The sequence below is a fragment of the Tiliqua scincoides genome, chromosome 1, assembly GCF_035046505.1.
Source record: "Tiliqua scincoides isolate rTilSci1 chromosome 1, rTilSci1.hap2, whole genome shotgun sequence".
Taxonomy (NCBI): Eukaryota; Metazoa; Chordata; class Lepidosauria; order Squamata; family Scincidae; genus Tiliqua; species Tiliqua scincoides.
In genome coordinates, this window is record NC_089821.1 from 295,627,649 (window position 1) to 295,648,185 (window position 20,537).

Below are 20,537 nucleotides of genomic sequence, written 5' to 3' on the forward strand. Positions count from 1 at the left end.
CCATTTTTCTTGGCAGGGTGCTTGCCCCTTTAACAGCCATGACAAAAACAAAACAACCAAAAAAACTTTTCCCATCACTACAACTCTGTGCCAGGGAAGGACACTCCATGACTTGATGCAGCCAGTAAATAAACCCTATCAGGAAAAATTGTGATCATGTGCAAATCAGCAAAAAGGATCAGATCTTGCGCCTAACATTGATTAGGGCTGGGAAGTCCAAGACATAGAACAGGTGAACCGTCTGCCCCTAGAAATCCAAGGGAGAAGTAATCTTTTCTGGGAGCCCAGGCTGGGACCTGCCAAGAGTACAAAAAAAAAATGGTACTTTGCTTTCTCCTTTTTTTTTTTTTTAAGCCTGTATTCAAATGGTCATTGCTGACCCATTCTTCTTACCTGTCTTCTGTCTGGCTAGCTCTGTGTTCATGGTTTTGCAATTGTTTCTTGGGAAATCTTGTCAGGGAAATAGTGGAACACTACAAAAGCACATGAATGAAGATGATCATGGGTTGAATCTCTGGCATCTCCTCCTGGTTGGACTAAGAAAGAACCCAGTCTGAAACCCTGGAGGGCAGCTGCCAGCCAGTGTAAAGTTGAAGGGATTGGACAAATTTATGGAGGAAAAGTCCATCATAGGTTACAAGCCATGATGGGTATATGAATCCTCCTGTTTTAGAAGTAGGTTACCTTTGAATGCCAGATGCAAGGGAGTGGCAGCAGGTTGTCTTCTGTGCTCTGTGTGGCATCTGGTGGGCCACTGTGAGATACAGGAAGCTGGACTAGATGGGTCTTTGGCCTGATCCAACAGGGCTCTTCTTATGTTCTTTGGTTCACTGCTGCCACTCTCCACAGTGTATAACTCTAATACGACGTAAGAAGCAGTTCCCACACATAGTCCCAGGGTGCATTGAAGAGGGGGTTTCTATGCTAAAAAGTGTAACGATGCACTGGAATTTCCATGTTTTCATCTGTTCAAATAACAATTGGCATAATTTAAGGTTCCCCACCACCACCACCACCATTTGTTCATGAGAAATTGGAGCAAGGTTTGCCAAAGCAGGAAACCGTGTGAGTGTTGAAATGCTGAACTTATAGGAGATTGTGGGACATCACACAGATGACATGGAGCCTGCCTACAAACCACCATGCATAATAGCAGGGCTTATAAGCCCAGCTGGTGGAGTCAACCTTGGAAAGCCCAGGATGGATTTGAAAAACTATGTGCAGCTGCTACATCTGTGGGCATGTCTGTTTAGCTAGCTGTCTGCAATGTGGCCCTCAGAATGTCAGTCTGCCAAACTATGGTTTACATTAGACTTGACAAATCTTTGTCCTCTAAACTTCAAGCGTGTTCACTTCTTATGCAGTGTTTTACATAAGAACATAAGAACAGCCCCACTGGATCAGGCCATAGGCCCATCTAGCCCAGCTTCCTGTATCTCACAGCGGCCCACCAAATGCCCCAGGGAGCACACCAGATAACAAGAGACCTCATCCTGGTGCCCTCCCTTGCATCTGGCATTCTGACATAGCCCATTTCTAAAATCAGGAGGTTGCGCATACACATCATGGCTTGTACCCCGTAATGGATTTTTCCTCCAGAAACTTGTTCAATCCCCTTTTAAAGGCGTCCAGGCTAGACGCCATCACCACATCCTGTGGCAAGGAGTTCCACAGACCGACCACACGCTGAGTAAAGAAATATTTTCTTTTGTCTGTTCTAACTCTCCCAACACTCAATTTTAGTGGATGTCCCCTGGTTCTGGTGTTATGTGAGAGTGTAAAGAGCATCTCCCTATCCACTCTGTCCATCCCCTGCATAATTTTGTATGTCTCAATCATGTCCCCCCTCAGGCATCTCTTTTCTAGGCTGAAGAGGCCCAAACGCCGTAGCCTTTCCTCATAAGGAAGGTTTTCTCAAGTCATATTACAGCAGTGTCTGGAATCCCCCCTAAACTCTAGTTCAGTGGTTCTCAAACTTTTAGCACAAGGACCCACTTTTTAAATTGAGAATCTGTTAGGACCCACCAGAAGTGATGTCATGACTGGAAGTGACATCATCAAGCAGGAAAAATTTTTAACATTCCTATTCTGCAAACCTACCCACACTTACCCAGGAGTAAATTCCACTTATTATCATTGTAGTAGACTGTTAAAAGGATGAAATGAAATGCATGAGCATCACCCCTGAGGATGCCCTGGATCGAGCCAAATGGAGACAGACATGCCGAAAAGCGGACTCTGCCATAGCGCGGGAACAACGCTAGGAAGAAGAGACTGTTAAAAGTACAGATCTGTAACATTTCCCCAAACGCATTCCAAATACATTCCATGATAGCATCAAATCGAACATATTAAAAATAAAATATTGAAATTTATGGGGACCCACCTGAAATTGACTCACAGCCCACCATGTGGGTCCTGACCCACAGGTTGAGAAACACTGTTGTAGTCCCTTGTTTATATTTGGAAGCCCTATAATTTCAGAAATAATGAATATCAGGTGAAACAAGAAGTTTGCTTGCCTTGTGACAAGGCCTGAAAAATAGACTGGTTAATCTCTTGCCTTATTTAAGGCTCCAAGAGCCAACCAGATGAAAAGTCTTTCTGATGAAAAGCACTGAGAGAAAACAAGATGGATGACCAAACAGCCACTGTAGTTAGCCCTGGAGACACAGCAGTTCAGTATGCAGACATTATTGATTGGTTGGTTGATTGACAGTATTTTTATCCTGCCCTTTTGCCCCAGGGGACCAAAGGCAGCAAGCAGTAATGGGTCGGATTGTACAGCACATTCCCAATTACCCCTACATGTGTGATGGAAAGTTAAGAGTGCATCTTCTCTCCCTGTTACCTGGCATGCCTAGAATACTGTGTAGGTTGTTGGCAACCTTCAGTCTCGAAAGCCTATGGTATCGCACTCTGAAAGGTGGTTCTGGAACAGCGTCTAGTGTGGCTGAAAAGGCCGATTCGGGAGTGACAATCCATCATCCCACCTACTGTGGGAAGTGAAAGAATTTTGCCCCTGCAGCTCCAGTCATCAGCAGGACCTGTCACTCTCATCAGTGCTTCTGCACCGACTCTGTCGTCTCCAGCAGAAGCCAAAGACAAATTCTATGATGACCTGGCCACCACTATTAAGAAGATCCCTGTAAAAGAGCCATTGTTCATCCTCGGTGATTTCAGTGCTAGAGTTGGTGCTGATAGTTCATGGCCCACTTGCTTAGTTCAGTTCGGCACTGGGAAGATGAACAAAAATGGCCAACGCCTGCTAGAGTTTTGCTGTCATCATGGTCTCTGTGTCAGCAACACGTTCTTCAACACGAAGCCCCAACATAGAGTCTCTTGGAGACACCCAAGATCAAAGCACTGGCACTAGCTCAACCTGATTCTCACCAGACGCTCCAGCCTTCCCAGCATCAAGATCACACGCAGCTGTCAGGGTGCTGCCTGCGACACCGAACACTCCCTGGTGTGCAGCAGAGTGAAACTGCAAACAAAGCAACTGTACCACACGAAAAAGGAAGGAAGACCTCGCATTGATACCAGCAAGACCCGGGATCAGAGAAAAGTGGAGGAATTTGCACGAGCGCTTGAGGAATCTCTTCCAGGCCCGGTCGATGCAAATGTGTCCAACAGATGGGAACATTTCAAGAATGCCGTTTACAACACCGCCTTGTCCATATTCGGCAAGAAGACCAACAAGGCAGCAGACTGGTTTGAAGCCCACTCTGAGGAGTTGACACCAGTCATTGAGGAAAAGAGGAGAGCTCAAGCAGCATACAAGGCCTGTCCCAGTGAGCGCAACCTGCAGGTCCCCTGAGCTGTGTAGGTTATCTGTGCATGTAATCCAGTATGCACAGGCTCAGACTACATGGTAGATTCTTGGAAATCGACTGATATCTAGGTGGATGCATATGGGATTTTGTGTGCACATACCCTGCTCAAACATGACATCCCCTTGAAGTGGCTGGTGACACCAGATGCAGGGTAGGCATCAGACATGAATAGCCACGCTGTAGCTCTCACACCTCAGAATGCACAGGACCTGATTGGGAATGTAGTTTGTATTGGTCGCTCTTCCTGTTCTTTCATTAGTTTGTGTGTGTGTGGATTTTTAATGTGTTATGTAGAGATGTCCCCCCATATTCATGGGGGATACATTCCCTGTACCCCCAGCGGATATGGAAACCATGGATAAAAGGGAACCCATTAAAAAGTGGTTCAGAAATCTCCCCATTGCTAAAATGACTTATCTCAGTGATTTTCAACGTTTGGTCTCCACCATACCACTTCACATCATCTACCTATTTGAAGTACTACCAGACGTAACTGGTGATGACATCATTGCCAGTTACTTCTGGACTGGGAGGCCAGACGCAATGTGACAAACAACAGTAAGAGGCTGGTGGACGGGACGTGGAGTGGCTTTTTCAAGCATGGAAAAGCATGCTTTGGAGCTCTGCCTGCTGACCCAAGCCTCCTACCACTGTTTGTTGCATCACGTTCCGGGTTTCGCTGCAGGGCAACTTTCCAGTTTTCCAGCACTGTTGTAGATGTACCAATGGGGCATGTGCTACATGACCCAAAGTGGCACCTGAGGGGAGACATGATTGAGACATACAAAATTATGAACGGGACGGATAGAGTGGATAGTAGAACCAGGGGACATCCACTAAAATTGAGTGTTGGGTGAGTTAGGACAGACAAAAGAAAATATTTCTTTACTCAGCGTGTGGTTGGTATGTGGAACTCCTTGCCACAGGATGTGGTGATGGCATCTGACCTAGATGCCTTTAAAATGGGATTGGACAAATTTCTGGAGGAAAAATCATTAAAGACCAGGATGTAGATCTCTTGTAGTCTTGTGTGCTCTCTGGGGCATTTGGTGGGCCGCTGTGAGATACAGGAAAGTGGACTAGATGGGTTTATGGCCTGATCCAGCAGGGCTGTTCTTGTGTTCTTATGCAGGGCAGCAGGTGTCCAGGGATCCGATGAGTACCACCAGATGCCACTTCAAGTAAGACTGGTGGTACCCATACGACTGCTTGAGAAACACTGATCTGATTTTGATTTCAGCCTTCCTGTCACTGTTCCCAGTCTCTGTGGACTCCAAAATGGAAGGACTCCTAAACTCCTGCTTCCATTTTGGAGTCAGCAAAGAGCAAATTAGTCATTTGTGCGGTGGGGGGGAGGGGAGGAATTTTTGAAACATGGATAATTGAAACTGCACATACTGGATCCATGAATATGGAGGGGGCACCTGTATTGTATTTTTAAGTGCCAGTTATTATTGTAAATTGTTTTTATGATATTTGTTATTATTTAAGCCATTTCTGTCCAACGTTGCATATACACAACAGGGATCAATGTGTACACCTGTGCACTGGGCAGAAATGGGTTAAGCTGCACTGGATGCCCTGTTGTTTGGGGGGGAACAACAGGATAGAAATCTTTTAAATAAGGTATTGACCAATATGGCCCAAAGCTTTTTTTGCTGATCTCTGCGCATCAAGCCACAGTTAATGGCAGAAGGCTAGTCTAGGGGCTGTTGGTTTTGCTCTCTTTGATGAGGTGGGAACCCTACTTACTGGAATGGGAAAGGCACAGCTGCAGATTAACGTGTGTGTAATTGCAGATTGGATCTGCATTCCAATTTTGTTTACTCATGCTAGGACTCTGGTTTGCTACAAGGTTGTTTTCTAACAGTTTAGGTCCAAATCCTAACCACCTTTCCTGCACTGCCAATGAGACGTGAGCTGCACCCTGCAGTTGGGTGGCATTTGAGGACGCCTCCTCAAGGTTAGGGAATGTTTATTCCCTTACCTTGGAGCTGCATTGCCCTTACCTCAGTGCTGGAAAGTTGGTTAGGACTGCACCCTTAATCTATCTGTTCAGGTATGTTGGTAAGACTCGCCTGTTCAGATGACATGGGGCACTAAGCAGATCTATGGTCTGTGACACTGTAGAATGAATTGATGACACTAAGCTAGCATTAGCTCTCTGTGGACAGTCTTGGAGAGTACTTCCGGAATTAAAGTTAAAGCCTCTTCTCTAAATTCTGGCACTCAAATAATCAAATATCTATAGATGGTCAACTGTTATTGGATTTAACATGGACACTTTAATTTGAAAAAAGGGGTTGTTGCAGCCATGGCTGTCTGTCTTCTGTGTCACTGGTAGATTTAAAAGTACCATACAGACCAGATCTCCAGATGTCAGCCTTATCCGATGTCCTATTTATTTTCGCCTTTTGTTTATTGAACAAGCAATATGTCTTTTCTTGTTTGCCTCTGACAACTCAGCTTTTGGAAGCTGGCAATCCTGAATGGTGTGTGGTCCATTTGACCGTGTGACATCCCTGGATTGGTGAAAAACCTTCTTATATAGGTAGTTAGCTATTTCAAAATGTTAAGGGGATTTATGGACCCCAGAGCAATGACTGTTCCTGGATATTTTATTATCAAACAAAAATATTCCCTTGTTCAATTTTATTTTGCAGCCTCCTCCCTCCAAGGTAGCCTGTGCAATTGCCCCACTCCTCTCCTTTGTCCTGCACCTGTCAGCCATGCAGTATGGCATGCTACCATCAACAGTACCTGCTGCCACCAGCCTAGTATGAGGTCGGGCAGAGGGGACCTATCTGGGCAAAAAATCCCTTCCAGAAGAATACTGAACCTCTGAAGTTCCTATCAAAATTACTCAGAACACACACAGTAGTCTTTGAAGAAATGTGACAATCCACTGTACTTCTTGTACCAGGAATCAGGCAGACTAGGGGTTAAAATATAGTCTGTTTTATTGACAAGTTTGTTTTTTTTAAAAAGGATTAAACAAACTAGCAGAAAAGGAATGCAAATTGGATGGACAGAGTGGATAGGGAGATGCTCTTTACACTCTCACATAACACCAGAACCAGGGGACATCCACTAAAATTGAGTGTTGGGAGAGTTAGGACAAGAGAAAATATTTCTTTACACAGCGTGTGGTTGGTCTGTGGAACTCCTTGCCACAGGATGTGGTGACGGCGACTGGCCTGGATGCCTTTAAAAGGAGACTGGTCAAGTTTCTGGAGGAAAAATCCATTACGGGTTACAAGCCATGATGTGTATGCGCAACCTCCTGATTTTAGAAATGGGCTATGTCAGAATGCCAGATGCAAGGGAGGGCACCAGGATGAGGTCTCTTGTTATCTGGTGTGCTCCCTGGGGCATTTGGTGGGCCGCTGTGAGATACAGGAAGCTGGACTAGATGGGCCTGTGGCCTGATCCAGTGGGGCTGTTCTTATGTTCTTATGAGTGAAAGGGTTTAAGTTGAAAGGGGGAATGTCTCCTATGTTGTGAAGTTGTATGTTAAAGGATTTTCCCTATGTATAAGGATGCTGAAACATGAAGCAGGGAGACACCATAGAGGTGCCATTGTGATGCTTCTTGCTACTTCCCCTCACTGGTAGGCACTGTTGCTTTCAATGCTGCCAGTCTCTGGCAGCCCAGTTTTATCCAGGGCTTAGGGTGGTGGATCTTGCAATCCAGCATCATAAGTCCCAGACCAGCGTGGTGCAAAAGCCGTGCCACTGTCATGCGTTCTGGGGCTGCCCTTGCAAACAACCAGAGGCCCCAAGTGCACAATGGTGGCTCACTGGCACCCCACCAGAGCAGGTAGGTCAGCAGAAGGGGCGATTTGGGGGAGGTTTGGGGGAGGATTGGGGTAGTTCAGGGCAGTAAGCAAGATGGGCAGGATGCAGTTCAGAGGAAGGAAGGATGGGGAAGGTCTCAGCCCTGGCTGTGTGTGCTGAGATCGTGTCCCCCTTTCCCCAACCTGAACTGCCCCCTTAGGGTACAAGCCTAACCAGGTCTACTCTAAAAAAGTCCTACTTTTTTAAATGGGGCTTACTCTCAGGAAAGTGTGGTTAGGATTGCAGCCTTAGTGCCCAATCCTATCCAATTTTCTAGTGCTGTGCTAATGGGGTAATGCACTGCTTCCTGTGTTGGTAAGGCAGTCACAGAGGCCTCCTCAAGGTACGGGAACTTTTGTTTCCTTACCTGGGGGCTGCATTGTGGCTGCACCAGTGCTAGAAAGTTCGATAGGATTGGGCCCTTAGTCTCATAGGACTTACACCAGGTAAATAGCTGAAGAAACCCATTGGAGGCCAGGTGGCTTATGGGGAGGTGAGAAACAGTCTTTAACATACCTGTCCTGGTACAGGTATGTTCCTTCTCATAGCAGGTAGTGCATGCTCTGTCAGCATGCTATGGATAGGTTCAGGATAGGTTTAGGCCCCAAGATTTTTTTGCAGAAGATTACAACATGGATTTTTAAGGAGGATGCTGTAATTAGACTGAATTTTCTTATTAGATCCTGGTCCATGCCATTTGAGCGCACATTTGCAAAGTTTAGATAATGCAAGGGCCAGCTGTTGTATCATTTCTGTAATTTGTGTTGCTATGCACTTCGTAAATGATGCAGACTGGAGTGTGAAAAAATATTAATTTCACCTGATCACTGTGCAGCTCTTACAGTTTGATCCAATAATGCAGACTTAGGTATGCTGCCGAAATCAATGAGCATGGGGGATCTGCCTAACTCTGCAAAGGATTGTAGCCCCCCACTTTCCTTTGCTGCTGCTACTGCATCACAGACGTGAAACAGCAAGCGGTGGAGGGAGCCCTCATCCCACAGCTCACGTGAGAGGTCAAACAGTCGCCCTCATGCTGAGAGCAGTTGCGTTGGGCCAGTGTGGGCTCTAGCAAGTCTCCAGAGGGCCAGAGGCTCATTGGAGACTGGGGCTCCCTGAGGGCTGCATTGGGAGTCCTTGAGGGCCGCAAGTGGCCCCAGGGCCGGGGTTTGGGCACCCCTGTACTAGAAGAATGTAATAGAATGTTGGGGTCTGGCTTTGATATTTAGAGATTATAGAGCTGTATTTCCATAGTGATTATTGGTTTATGTTTCTTGTGAGCCACTTTGGGCATGGTTCACCATGGAACATATATCAACAGTGTATATTTAGCAAGGGGAAAGTAACTGTCCCTTTTCAATACAGCACAGTGTCTTTTCTGTGGCTGTTTGCTGGTGTGTGCGTGCGTGTGTGCGTGTGCGTGTGTTTAAGATTGTGAGGGAGCCATTTAATTATTTGACTTGCCTGTTTACCACTTTGTGAACTTTTTGTTGAAAAACAGTATATAAATGCTGTTAATAATAAATTCAACTAGATGTAAACACATGACAATGTTTCTGCTCATTTATTTCACAGGGAAGAAAAGGATGAAGATGTCTCACACATTCCCATCATCCGTGAGGTTAACTGCACATTTTATGCTTTGTAATTTCATATTTACAAATTTGTCTCTCCTGTGACCTTCTGAAACCTCTTCCTATAGATCAGTGAAGCAATACACACCATGGATCCATGCGCTATCCATTCAGTGGTGACATCAACTTCTATCACAGTAATTTTCAACCAGTGTGCCTTAGCACACTGGTGTGCTGAATAGTCTGCAGCTGTGCCATAGAAGTTTGGGGAAGGGTCATGTATTAGTAGGGCCATTGGGGGGGGGGGGTGTGAGCTCTGTACCGGCAGAATGGTGTGCCTTGCCTGGGTTTCCAACCTGTGTAGGAGGCCCTCGTCCTCTGAAAGAAGACAGAAAGGGAACTGAGCTCAGTACTTACCTGGTCTCCAGCAGGATCAATCACAGCCTCTTTGTTTACATGTTCCAATTTCTCTCCTCCCTCCCAACCCAGTTAAAGCAATAGGGGGACCTAGAGCTGAGCACCAATTCTGCTAGGTACTTATAAAATGAGGGAATTAGTGATCATTGTGATGACACAACCATCTATGTCAAACTGTTGTTGTGAGGAGAAAGGGTGGGACCCCCCAAAGTGGGAAACTTTGAGTGAATTGGAGCGACACTAGCTCACATATCAGGAGAGCTCAACGATAGCAATAGTAGGAGCTGGCCACGGTCTCAGGCCTGCTTTTGGGTACATTCAAATCTGATCTGCAGAAAAAAGAAAAAGAAAGCAGTGTATTTTGAGAAGGCGTTAGGGCTACTATTCTATCACTGATAGCAACTGGAAATACAGGTACTCGTGATAAATATTCAAATGTGGTCTGAAAACTAGCCTCCCCTTTCCTAAATGTTTAGCACCGGTATAAAGGCATCATTGATTTTGTAGGTCCCCAGCAAGATTCTTCAGGATGATAGGAAAACGTTGCAAGACACTTTGCATCTGCAAAAAAAAGCTGAACACGACTGGGTTACTGCCAAACTGATTCAGAAGAAGCAAGAGTTTAGAGAGCAGATGGAAGCGTTGGCCCATCGAAGAGAGGAATTCATCCGAAAAGAGCAGGATGTAAGTATCGTGTTGCATCTTGTTGAGGACTGTTTTTTTTTTTCTTTCTGTAGCTGTTCTGCAAACTGGTTTCTGGGCATAGCTTGATCAATGACTGATTGAATAGTGGGCATGCTAGAGCCAGCAGGAAATGATGTTGGATATTGTTTAGACAAAGTTCAAACACTCTGTTTGGACTCCTTGTATCCCCACTCCACCCCAAGGAACCATATCTAGAGCATAAATAGTCGCTTTCCACTCCATAGAGCATGGAAAACAAGACTCCTCCCATTTTGTTGCTTCTGCCATGTTTTTTACATAAGAACATAACATAAGAACATAAGAACAGCCCCACTGGATCAGGCCATAGGCCCATCTAGTCCAGCTTCCTGTATCTCACAGCGGCCCACCAAATGCCCCAGGGAGCACACCAGATAACAAGAGACCTCGTCCTGGTGCTCTCCCCTACATCTGGCATTCTGACTTAACCCATTCCTAAAATCAGGAGGTTGCGCATACACATCATGGCTTGTACCCCATAATGGATTTTTCCTCCAGAAACTCGTCCAATCCCCTTTTAAAGGCGTCTAGGCTAGACGCCAGCACCACATCCTGTGGCAAGGAGTTCCACAGACCGACCACACGCTGAGTAAAGAAATATTTTCTTTTGTCTGTCCTAACCCGCTCAACACTCAATTTTAGTGGATGTCCCCTGGTTCTGGTATTATGTGAGAGTGTAAAGAGCATCTCCCTATCCACTCTGTCCATCCCCTGCATAATTTTGTATGTCTCAATCATGTCCCCCCTCAAGCGTCTCTTTTCTAGGCTGAAGAGGCCCAAACGCCGTAGCCTTTCCTCATAAGGAAGGTGCCCCAGCCCCGTAATCAGCTTAGTCGCTCTCTTTTGCACCTTTTCCATTTCCACTATGTCTTTTTTGAGATGCGGCGACCAGAACTGGACACAATACTCCAGGTGTGGCCTTACCATAGATTTGTACAACGGCATTATAATATTAGCTGTTTTGTTCTCAATACCCTTCCTAATGATCCCAAGCATAGAATTGGCCTTCTTCACTGCCGCCGCACATTGGGTCAACACTTTCATCGACCTGTCCACCACCACCCCAAGATCTCTCTCCTGATCTGTCACAGACAGCTCAGAACCCATCAGCCTATATCTAAAGTTTTGATTTTTTGCCCCAATGTGCATGACTTTACACTTACTGACATTGAAGCGCATCTGCCATTTTGCTGCCCATTCTGCCAGTCTGGAGAGATCCTTCTGGAGCTCCTCACAATCACTTCTGGTCTTTACCACTCGGAAAAGTTTGGTGTCGTCTGCAAACTTAGCCACTTCACTGCTCAACCCTGTCTCCAGGTCATTTATGAAGAGGTTGAAAAGCACCGGTCCCAGGACAGATCCTTGGGGCACACCGCTTTTCACCTCTCTCCATTGTGAAAATTGCCCATTGACACCCACTCTCTGCTTCCTGGCCTCCAACCAGTTCTCAATCCACGAGAGGACCTGTCCTCTAATTCCCTGACTGTGGAGTTTTTTCAGTAGCCTTTGGTGAGGGACCGTGTCAAATGCCTTCTGAAAGTCCAGATATATAATGTCCACGGGTTCTCCCGCATCCACATGCCTGTTGACCTTTTCAAAGAATTCTATAAGGTTTGTGAGGCAAGACTTACCCTTACAGAAGCCATGCTGACTCTCCCTCAGCAAGGCCTGTTCGTCTATGTGTTTTGAGATCCTATCTTTGATGAGGCATTCCACCATCTTACCCGGTATGGATGTTAGGCTGACCGGCCTATAGTTTCCCGGGTCCCCCCTCTTTCCCTTTTTAAAAATAGGCGTGACATTTGCTATCCTCCAATCTTCTGGTACCGTGGCCGTTTTGAGGGACAAGTTGCATACCTTAGTCAAGAGATCTGCAACTTCATTCTTCAATTCCTTAATAACCCTTGGGTGTATGCCATCAGGGCCCGGTGACTTATTGATCTTTAATTTATCAATGAGGTCTGAAACATCTTCTCTTTTAACCTCTATCTGACTTAACTCCTCGGTTAGGAGGGGCCGTTCGGGCAGCGGTATCTGCCCGAGGTCTTCTGCCGTGAAGACAGATGCAAAGAACTCATTTAATTTCTCTGCCATCTCTAAGTCTCCTTTTATCTCCCCTTTCCCTCCCTCACCATCCAGAGGGCCAACCGCTTCTCTGGCGGGTTTCCTGCTTCTAACATATTTGAAGAAGCTTTTATTATTCCCCTTAATGTTGCTGGCCATGCGTTCCTCATAGTCTCGCTTGGCCTCCCGTATCACCTTCTTACATTTCTTTTGCCACAGTTTATGTTCCTTTTTATTCTCTTCATTAGGGCAAGACTTCCATTTACGGAAGGAAGCTTCCTTGCCCTTCACAGCCTCTCTAACTTGGCTGGTTAGCCATGCGGGCACTCTCCTGGATTTAGTGGAGCCCTTCTTTCTTTGCGGTATACACCTCTGCTGGGCCTCTATTACTGTTGTTTTAAGCTTCCATGCACTCTGGAGAGATTGGACTCTTTTTACCCTCCCTTTCAACCTCCTTCTAACCAGCCTCCTCATTTGAGGGAAGTCTGCCCGTCGGAAGTCAAGGGTTTTTGTTAGAGATTTGCCTGGTATTCTTCCCCCAACGTGCACATCAAAACGGATCGCAGCATGATCACTGTTCCCCAATGGCTCAGTAACGTTTACATCTCTAACCAGGTCCTGCGTACCGCACAAAATTAAATCCAGAGTCACCTGTCCTCTGGTGGGCTCCTTGACTAGCTGATCCAAGCCACAGTCATTTAGCATGTCAAGAAATCCGGTTTCCTTATCGTGACCAGAACACAAATTGACCCAGTCAATATGAGGATAATTGAAGTCCCCCATGATTACAACCCTGTCCTTCCTTGTCACCTCCCTGATCTGTTTCCTCATTTCATTTTGTTTTGTTTTTGCTCTTGTTTTCATGCCAGTCATATCTGAAATATGAGCATGCTCTTTATATAGCTTGGGTCTTCCAGGAATACTAGTGTATCACATCAGCAGAAGTGATTGTGAAAGTTTATGAGAAGCAGAACCACCTTTGCCATGAAGGGAGGGTCTAGTGAAAAAGTTCAGAGGGGGCACCATTCTGCTGCTCCCAGTCCGTGTCATCACTGTGTCAAAATGTCCTTGCTCACAGTAGTGGAGCTCAGGGTCATGTAGTGGAGCCCACTGGAAGTAGATTTGGGACTTACAGGAGGAAATCCTTTAGCTTATGATGCATAAGTAACTTGCAGGAATTCCTACCACAAAATGTGGTCATGCTTAGATCGTTTTTAAAAGATCTCCGACAAATTCATGGAGGATTTTGTCTCATCACCTACTCGCCATGATGGTATCAGGGCTAGTGGCTTTGGGGCAGGCAAGTAGGGAAACTGATGGCCAAGAAGACATTGTTGCAAGGATCCAAGTAGTCTTCATGGAGCTCCAAACTAGGCTAGAGTCAGCAGCTCTGCAAGGACAGTTAGGACCCCACTGACTCCTGGGATTGTCTGATCCATACTGGGCTGAGAACCAAAGTAAACCCTTTGTGACCATGAATGCTCCAGGTCACCGTTACTGATCCTGCACATGTTCCCTCAGATGTGTGGTGAAGAATAGAGTGGGGAGGACAGAATGGGGCAGGAAAAGGGCAGAGTGGGGGGAGGGCGGTAAAGCATGTCGGGGGCAGGAGGCGATCCTATGTTTCCAGATGCGATCCCCTCTGATACCAGCTGGCATGCCATCTTTCTCTTCTCAGACTTAGCTGGTGCAGGTCTGAAGAGACCTACTGGCAGCCAAGGACTTACAAGGAGGTAAGAGAAAATATTTTCCCTGACCTCACCCAAGCCTCCTGAACTGCCCCGCCCCCAGACGAGGCACAAGCCTTTTTTGTGTAGCTGCAATGGTGGGAGTGGGGAAAGGATAGGATTTGTCTGTAAGGCTGCACTTACTTACCCAGAAGTAAAGTCCATTGGGCTCAGTGGGGCTTACTTTTGTGTAGATACACCTAAAATTGCACTGTAACTCCAATGCTCAGTTCCCCTTAGTGTTTGGATATTTTCAATATTCTAAATTAGCTACAGATGTGCGCCACTTAACGACGGGGATACGTTCTCCGATCCCCGTTGTTATCCGATTAGGTCTAAGTGAACATTCAGTCCAATCTCTTGCCTTTGTTGTGTCAACAGACACTCGCTGCCAGACACTAGCTGGCTGCACAGGCTACTGGAGATAGATTGCCTCTTCTTTGCATTAAGAGCCTCTCTGTTGTGTAAACAGACACTCTGCTGCAGGCTTTGGGAGACGCAATTGCATCATTAAGAGCATCTTTATTGTGCTTTGACCACCAACATGTATGTGGTCTGTCGTTAAGTGAATGGTTGTTAAGCGGCACGTGCCTGTAGGAAACGTTTTTTCTATTCCAAACTTTATTTTTTCTTAGACATCTTCTCCCTTTTCTTTGAAAACATTTTTTGCTTTCCATGGGGGACCTGCTCTTCCTGAACTGTGAACAAAATTGTTGTATTCACTAAGCTTTCTCTCTTTTTCTTTGGTCAGAGCAGGATGAAAGCTCTTGACTTTGACCTATACCTTCAGAACTGTGAACTGAAGAGGCAGCGTGCACTCAAGAAATACCAAAGGGAACGAGAACTCATTAAAATAAAGAAGCGTGAGATCCGGAAACTGAAAGAAGAACTTAAAGAACTCAAAGTTAGGTGTGTTACTGGCACCACTGAGGCTGATCTGAGCAGGTTTGCGCATATCAGAGTCTAATCTGAAGGCATGTGAGTTAGCCCATCTTGCTGAAACTAAGCAGGTTTGGTTCTTGCCAGTGCCTGAATGGTGGACTCCTGGGAGATCCATGTGTACTGCCTTGAGTTCTGGGATGGAAAAAAAGTGGGATATCAATAAATGTTTGGACATCTTGTTAATAGCAGGCTCAGCTGAGAGTCACCTTGGCATCATGGAAGTGATTTTTATATAGAACGTTTTGTTGAAAAACAGCATGTAAATAGTAATAATATTAATGGTAAACAACTCTCTCTATATATTTCTTCAGACTAGAAAAGCTACATAAGAAGGTGGCAAAATACAAACAGCATGAAGATTTCTTACAGAAAATTACCCGCATGTGGCCCACTAGTGAGTAATTGCTTCTTGCTTCTTTTCCTTTTTTTGTGTCCCAATTCCTATATTTTTATAGATTTCAGCTCTGCCTTTCGGGTCATGAAATGGCCCACATGGAAGCTTATAAAACCATCATAAAACAGGTCATAACTGTAATTAACATAAAACAAAGCAAATATTCAATAATGGCAGCTGATTTGCATGTGTTTGACCCTAGGTTCAAACACCAGCATGTCCAGGTAGGACTGGGGAAAAAACCCTGTCTAGAACTCAACAACCTTGGATTCAATCCAGTGTCTATAGTCGTACTTTGCCACCAAAATAAAGGATTTATATCACCTATAAAACGATAAAGGTACAGTTTCATAAATTGAACCTAAAAGCAAAAATTCAATGTTTTTCAAATTATTATTCCAATCAAGTTCAAATGGCCAGGGCAGCGCTTCCCAACTTAACCTGGCTTGTGATGCACTCAAAACCTGGACGGAAGTGGTGATGATGCAAAATGTGTTACACGGTGACATCATTGCCACATGTTCAGGTTTGGAGGCTGTTTAAAAGACTCAGAATAGTGGTAGGAGGATCAGAGCACGTGGGAGGGCTATTCCCAACATGTGGTTCTTGCGTGCTGCAGCTCTGCCCATTGTGCTGAGCCTCCTGCTTCTATTTGGAGGCTCGGACTGTGGTCTCTCTGCTGAACACTGGGTACCCTGCAACGCCCCAGCCTCAGGATGCCCCAGGTTTTCATGGGCTAGAGTATAGCCATTAGCTGTTATATGAGGATCCCAAAGGATCTCCTCTATGGAGAACTTGTGCAAGGAAAGCGCCCTACAGGTAGACCACAGCTGCGATACAAGGACATCTGCAAGAGGGATCTGAAGGCCTTAGGAGTGGACCTCAACAAGTGGGAAACCCTGGCCTCTGAGCGGCCCGCTTGGAGGCAGGCTGTGCAGCATGGCCTTTCCCAGTTTGAAGAGACACTTGGCCAGCAGTCTGAGGCAAAGAGGCCAAGAAGGAAGGCCCATAGCCAGGGAGACAGACCAGGGACAGACTGCACTTGCTCCCAGTGTGGAAGGGATTGTCACTCCCGAATCGGCCTTTTCAGCCACACTAGACGCTGTGCCAGAACCACCTTTCAGAGTGTGATACCATAGTCTTTCAAGACTGAAGGTTGCCAACAAGAAGATTATCAGCAACATTCTAAGAGCTCCATGTGCTGCTGGAGTGACTGCTGCAGCAGTGCATACTGTCGCAAACGTGCCGTAAAGTACGTTGTGTCAGCACAGAAGATAAGGGTACTGGCAGGAAGGACAGTGCCATCCTGTTGGTACCAGTGCAAGCAGGAACACATGCCAGAGCAGGGAAGAGCTGCTCTGAGCAGCACTGGGGCAGGAGAAGGGTGGGGGGGGGGTGTAACAGGGCAGAGGAGGGTAGGGGGGGGTGTAACAGGGTGGGGGAGGGCAGTGATGATCCTGAGAGGGGGGTAGGATCCGCGGCAGCCATGTACACCATATGCTATACCCCTCCCTGGGCTTGGAATCCCACCACGGCTCCACTCAGATTTACGTCAGCAAATTGGCAGGTGCAGGTCTGAGTAGATCTGTTACATGGCCTGGGGCTTTCCCCAGGGCAAGGGGACAAAGGTCCCTTTACCTTGAGGAGACCTTCAGCCTGCTCAGTCCCAGCATAGGATACAACATGGTCATGCTGGCCTGCCTATATGGGGGTGGTTAGGATTGGGTCACCTGTAGCCCTGATGCAACTTGGACTAGAAATTAAAGCGGTGAGAAAAATTAAAATAAAAAGAAATCTTTTTCTTAAAATTTTAACTGAGGTGCCACATTAATAAGAATGTACATTCTTTAAAAAGTTTAGTCAACACACAGATTTAGTCAACACATGAAATAGACATTCTCATGCTATATACTTCCAATAGGGTTCAAGCTATAAGCTTATCTTTTCAACTAAGATTCTAGAGTTAAATCACCCAGTATTTCTCAGACTTTAGCAATAGCATTTTGAGTATTTTAAAGGGGTACTGGCTGAATATAATGTTCAGGCTTCCTCCACACTTGAAGGGCATGTGGTTGGTTCGAGGGGCTGAATGGATTGTAGGCATTAGATTGAAGCACACCCCCTGAGCAGATCTGCTGATGCAGGCATGTGGGTTTTCCGTATATAATGTAACTTCCCTGTGTCCCATTGCAGACTATTCGGAATCTGGGGCAGACTCTGTGGTTAGTTCCCTCATAAAAAGGCATCGAACATTGCTGACCGCAAAGCAGACCTTGACGGCAAATTTGTCGAGCCTGCAACAAGACCTTGAGAAAAACCAGCGTGAATTTGGGATCTTGCGGAAGGAACATGACACCGCAAAAGTTGTAAAGTTACCCAGCATGTACTTTGATGAAGCATGATCCAAGCCTCCTTTCACATTTGATTGCGCATGGCACTGAGCACCAAAATTCTCCCCTGAAAGTTCAGATAAGATCAAGTCTGTCTGCTGAACAGGATCACACTTTAAACAGTACTGAGAGCACGCAGCAAACTCCTGCTGTGAGAGTTCCTTCCTCACAGACTACTCATAGATCTTTGCTGAATAGGGCCCAACTGGCAATATTATCAGGCATGCCAAAAGACCTGAAGAAGCAGGTGGCCATGGTCTGCAGCATTGGTAGGAGAGCTGATATGTCAGTGGAAGAGCTTTTCCATAAAGAACTATGATTTTTCCCTCTGCCTTTTTATTGTGTGCTAAGACTATATGTTCCAGTCTGGTCCCTACTGCAAGTGAGAAATTTATTTTATTTATATTGAAAACTTTGTTTTCTTGCAAGAAAAAGAACTCAAACTGGCTAACTGGAAGCATCAAACAATCCAAATGACAGCAAAACAAAAGCAACAACTGTGATTCAATGGCAACAACTGAACAAGGCAGCGGCAGGGCATGAACACGTATTGTCAGTTTGCACAGAACTCTAAAACCACATAGATCAGCCTACTCCAAAGGCTTTTGGAGTAACCAGATCTGGACCTTACAGAGTGGAGTGCATAGTGGGTGCTTGGTGTCAGTGGCGTCACTAGGGTTGGTGTCACCCAATATGGTAACTCATGGTTTATGGCTCCATTTCCGGGTTCCCGTGGGTGACGCCACCTTGGATAGACCGAGATCTCGTGAGATCGCCTGAGATTTCTGTTGGTGCATCAGCGGCCTCATTGGGCTCCCAGGATGGGCAAGGTACTTGCAGCCAACTGTCCTCCACTTCCCAAGTGCCGCTAAGGCCAGGGTGAGGGGGGGGGAACCTTTAAAAATCCACAGCTGTTTTGTAGCTGTAGGATGTACAACTTGTGATGTCTCAGAGAAGCCATGTATCCATCAAGGAAAACTAGCCCTGACATTCCCAGCTCTTCTACGGTTTTTCTTTTGTTCTGCTACCATTCAAGATGCTGGTTGTCTATTTTGTCTGTTGTGTGTCAAGCAGTCCAGCACTATCACCACAAGGCCACACGTGTGAACTTCTTGTGCATATGTGGGTGGAGGAATTGCCTGCAGACATTAGGCCTTCCTCATGCAAGCTGCAATGTGTTCCTAACTTTCTATTTTTTATTTACCTCCTCTAGGTTCTGCTTAGCAAAATTTCCCAGCTTCAGGCAAAATCCTACACATTACAAGAAACAAATGAGCAGCTGGGAGAGCACTTTAGCTATGAAGCCAGTCTCTTAAGAAATCAGGTAGGTTCCCCGCGTGCTCACCCCTGCCCTGCCCTCCACCTGTTTCTTCCAGCAGAGCTGGACTCAAAGTGGAGAGAAAGGTCAAGCTTTTCACTTGAAGATGTGACTTCAGTATCTCAACAGCCCAGTTTAATTGTGGAAGAATATTTTATACCCAGTATTCCTCTTTTCCTTTTCATTAGTTACAGACAAATCCAGAGTGCAGTTTCATGTGCTGCTGGCTAAGGGCCCAATCCTAAATGCTCCTAGCACTGGTGCTGAGCCCTAGCATGGGGGCCGTAAATGTGCACATTTATCTCACCCAGTGAGTAGGGAGCGCTGGGCTCATGCCAGTCAGGCTCTGGGCCCAGCGCCAGCAGGAGGAGGTCACATCGCCACTGGGGTTAGTGAAACCACCAGGCAGCGGTGTGTCCTCTGAGGGAGGGGGGAAGAGTGGAATGAGGGCAGGGAGGGGGGAAGAACCATGGTGGAAGGGGTGGTGGAACCAGCTGAGTTCTGCTCCGACATATTCTGAACTCTGTGTTGGGCTGAAAAGTCTGCGCCGGCAAAATAGCAGTTCATTTTCACTGGCTTGTCCTCTTCTTGCTGCCTACAGGATAACAGGTTGATTTCATTTGAAAGGCCCTAATCCCTCTTCTTTATCCCTTTGCAGAAACAAGAACTAAGCAAAATGTTGTTAGCCATCTCAAACATGGCAGAGCAGTGTTACATGTCACATTATGGTCCTTTGGAGGAAATGCCATTGTTGTCCAAGCTGGACATGATCCAAGTAAGTAAAGCTATAGGTCATCCTGAAATCAAAAATGTCCAAGCTGGAGTTCAACATCGTCTCCATAACTAGGACAGGAAACTTAAAACCTAAGTGCTCAAAAGTGTAGGTTAGGTCAGGGAATGGAACATTTTTAAGGGTGAATGGACCCCTTCCTTTCTGTTCCATTATCCCTTGAGTTACATTCTGTTTGAATTCTGCCAGGAATTCTAGATGTCAGAATGTTAGTGATGAATTTTGTGCCCCCACTAGAGTAACCGAAAAATCAAACCCCATGCGATTTGTGCTTCTAGTGAAAGTTGAGGGGAAGAAAGGAGAATGATAAAATAAGCAAAAGTTCATAGTTTTAAAAAGTGTAATTTTTTCATGCATTCCCTCTCCAATTGAACAAATTTACAGAATGAAACATGAAAAACAAAAAAAACACCCAACTTGGGATAGTTTTGGTAAGAGAATTTCTTTGGAAAGTTTGACTGGAAAACCCTGTGAGTCTTTAATTCACCTGCGAGAATAATGGATTTCAACATTTGAGATCCACTCC

General features: G+C 45.9%; 1 protein-coding gene across 4 annotated transcripts in view; it reads left to right on the forward strand.

The window, feature by feature from the left end:
- Window positions 1-20,537, forward strand: part of CCDC197 (coiled-coil domain containing 197) — a 47,200-nt gene that overhangs the window by 12,253 nt on the left and 14,410 nt on the right. For 3 of the 4 annotated variants that reach the window (XM_066612212.1, XM_066612213.1, XM_066612210.1), the window contains exons 2-8: window positions 9,248-9,293; window positions 10,171-10,347; window positions 14,929-15,086; window positions 15,431-15,513; window positions 17,707-17,879; window positions 19,117-19,227; window positions 19,880-19,996. In XM_066612212.1, coding sequence (XP_066468309.1) covers window positions 9,248-9,293; window positions 10,171-10,347; window positions 14,929-15,086; window positions 15,431-15,513; window positions 17,707-17,879; window positions 19,117-19,227; window positions 19,880-19,996 — 865 coding nt within the window. The remainder of the gene's footprint in view (window positions 1-9,247; window positions 9,294-10,170; window positions 10,348-14,928; window positions 15,087-15,430; window positions 15,514-17,706; window positions 17,880-19,116; window positions 19,228-19,879; window positions 19,997-20,537) is intronic. The other variant, XM_066612211.1, reaches the window with a different exon arrangement.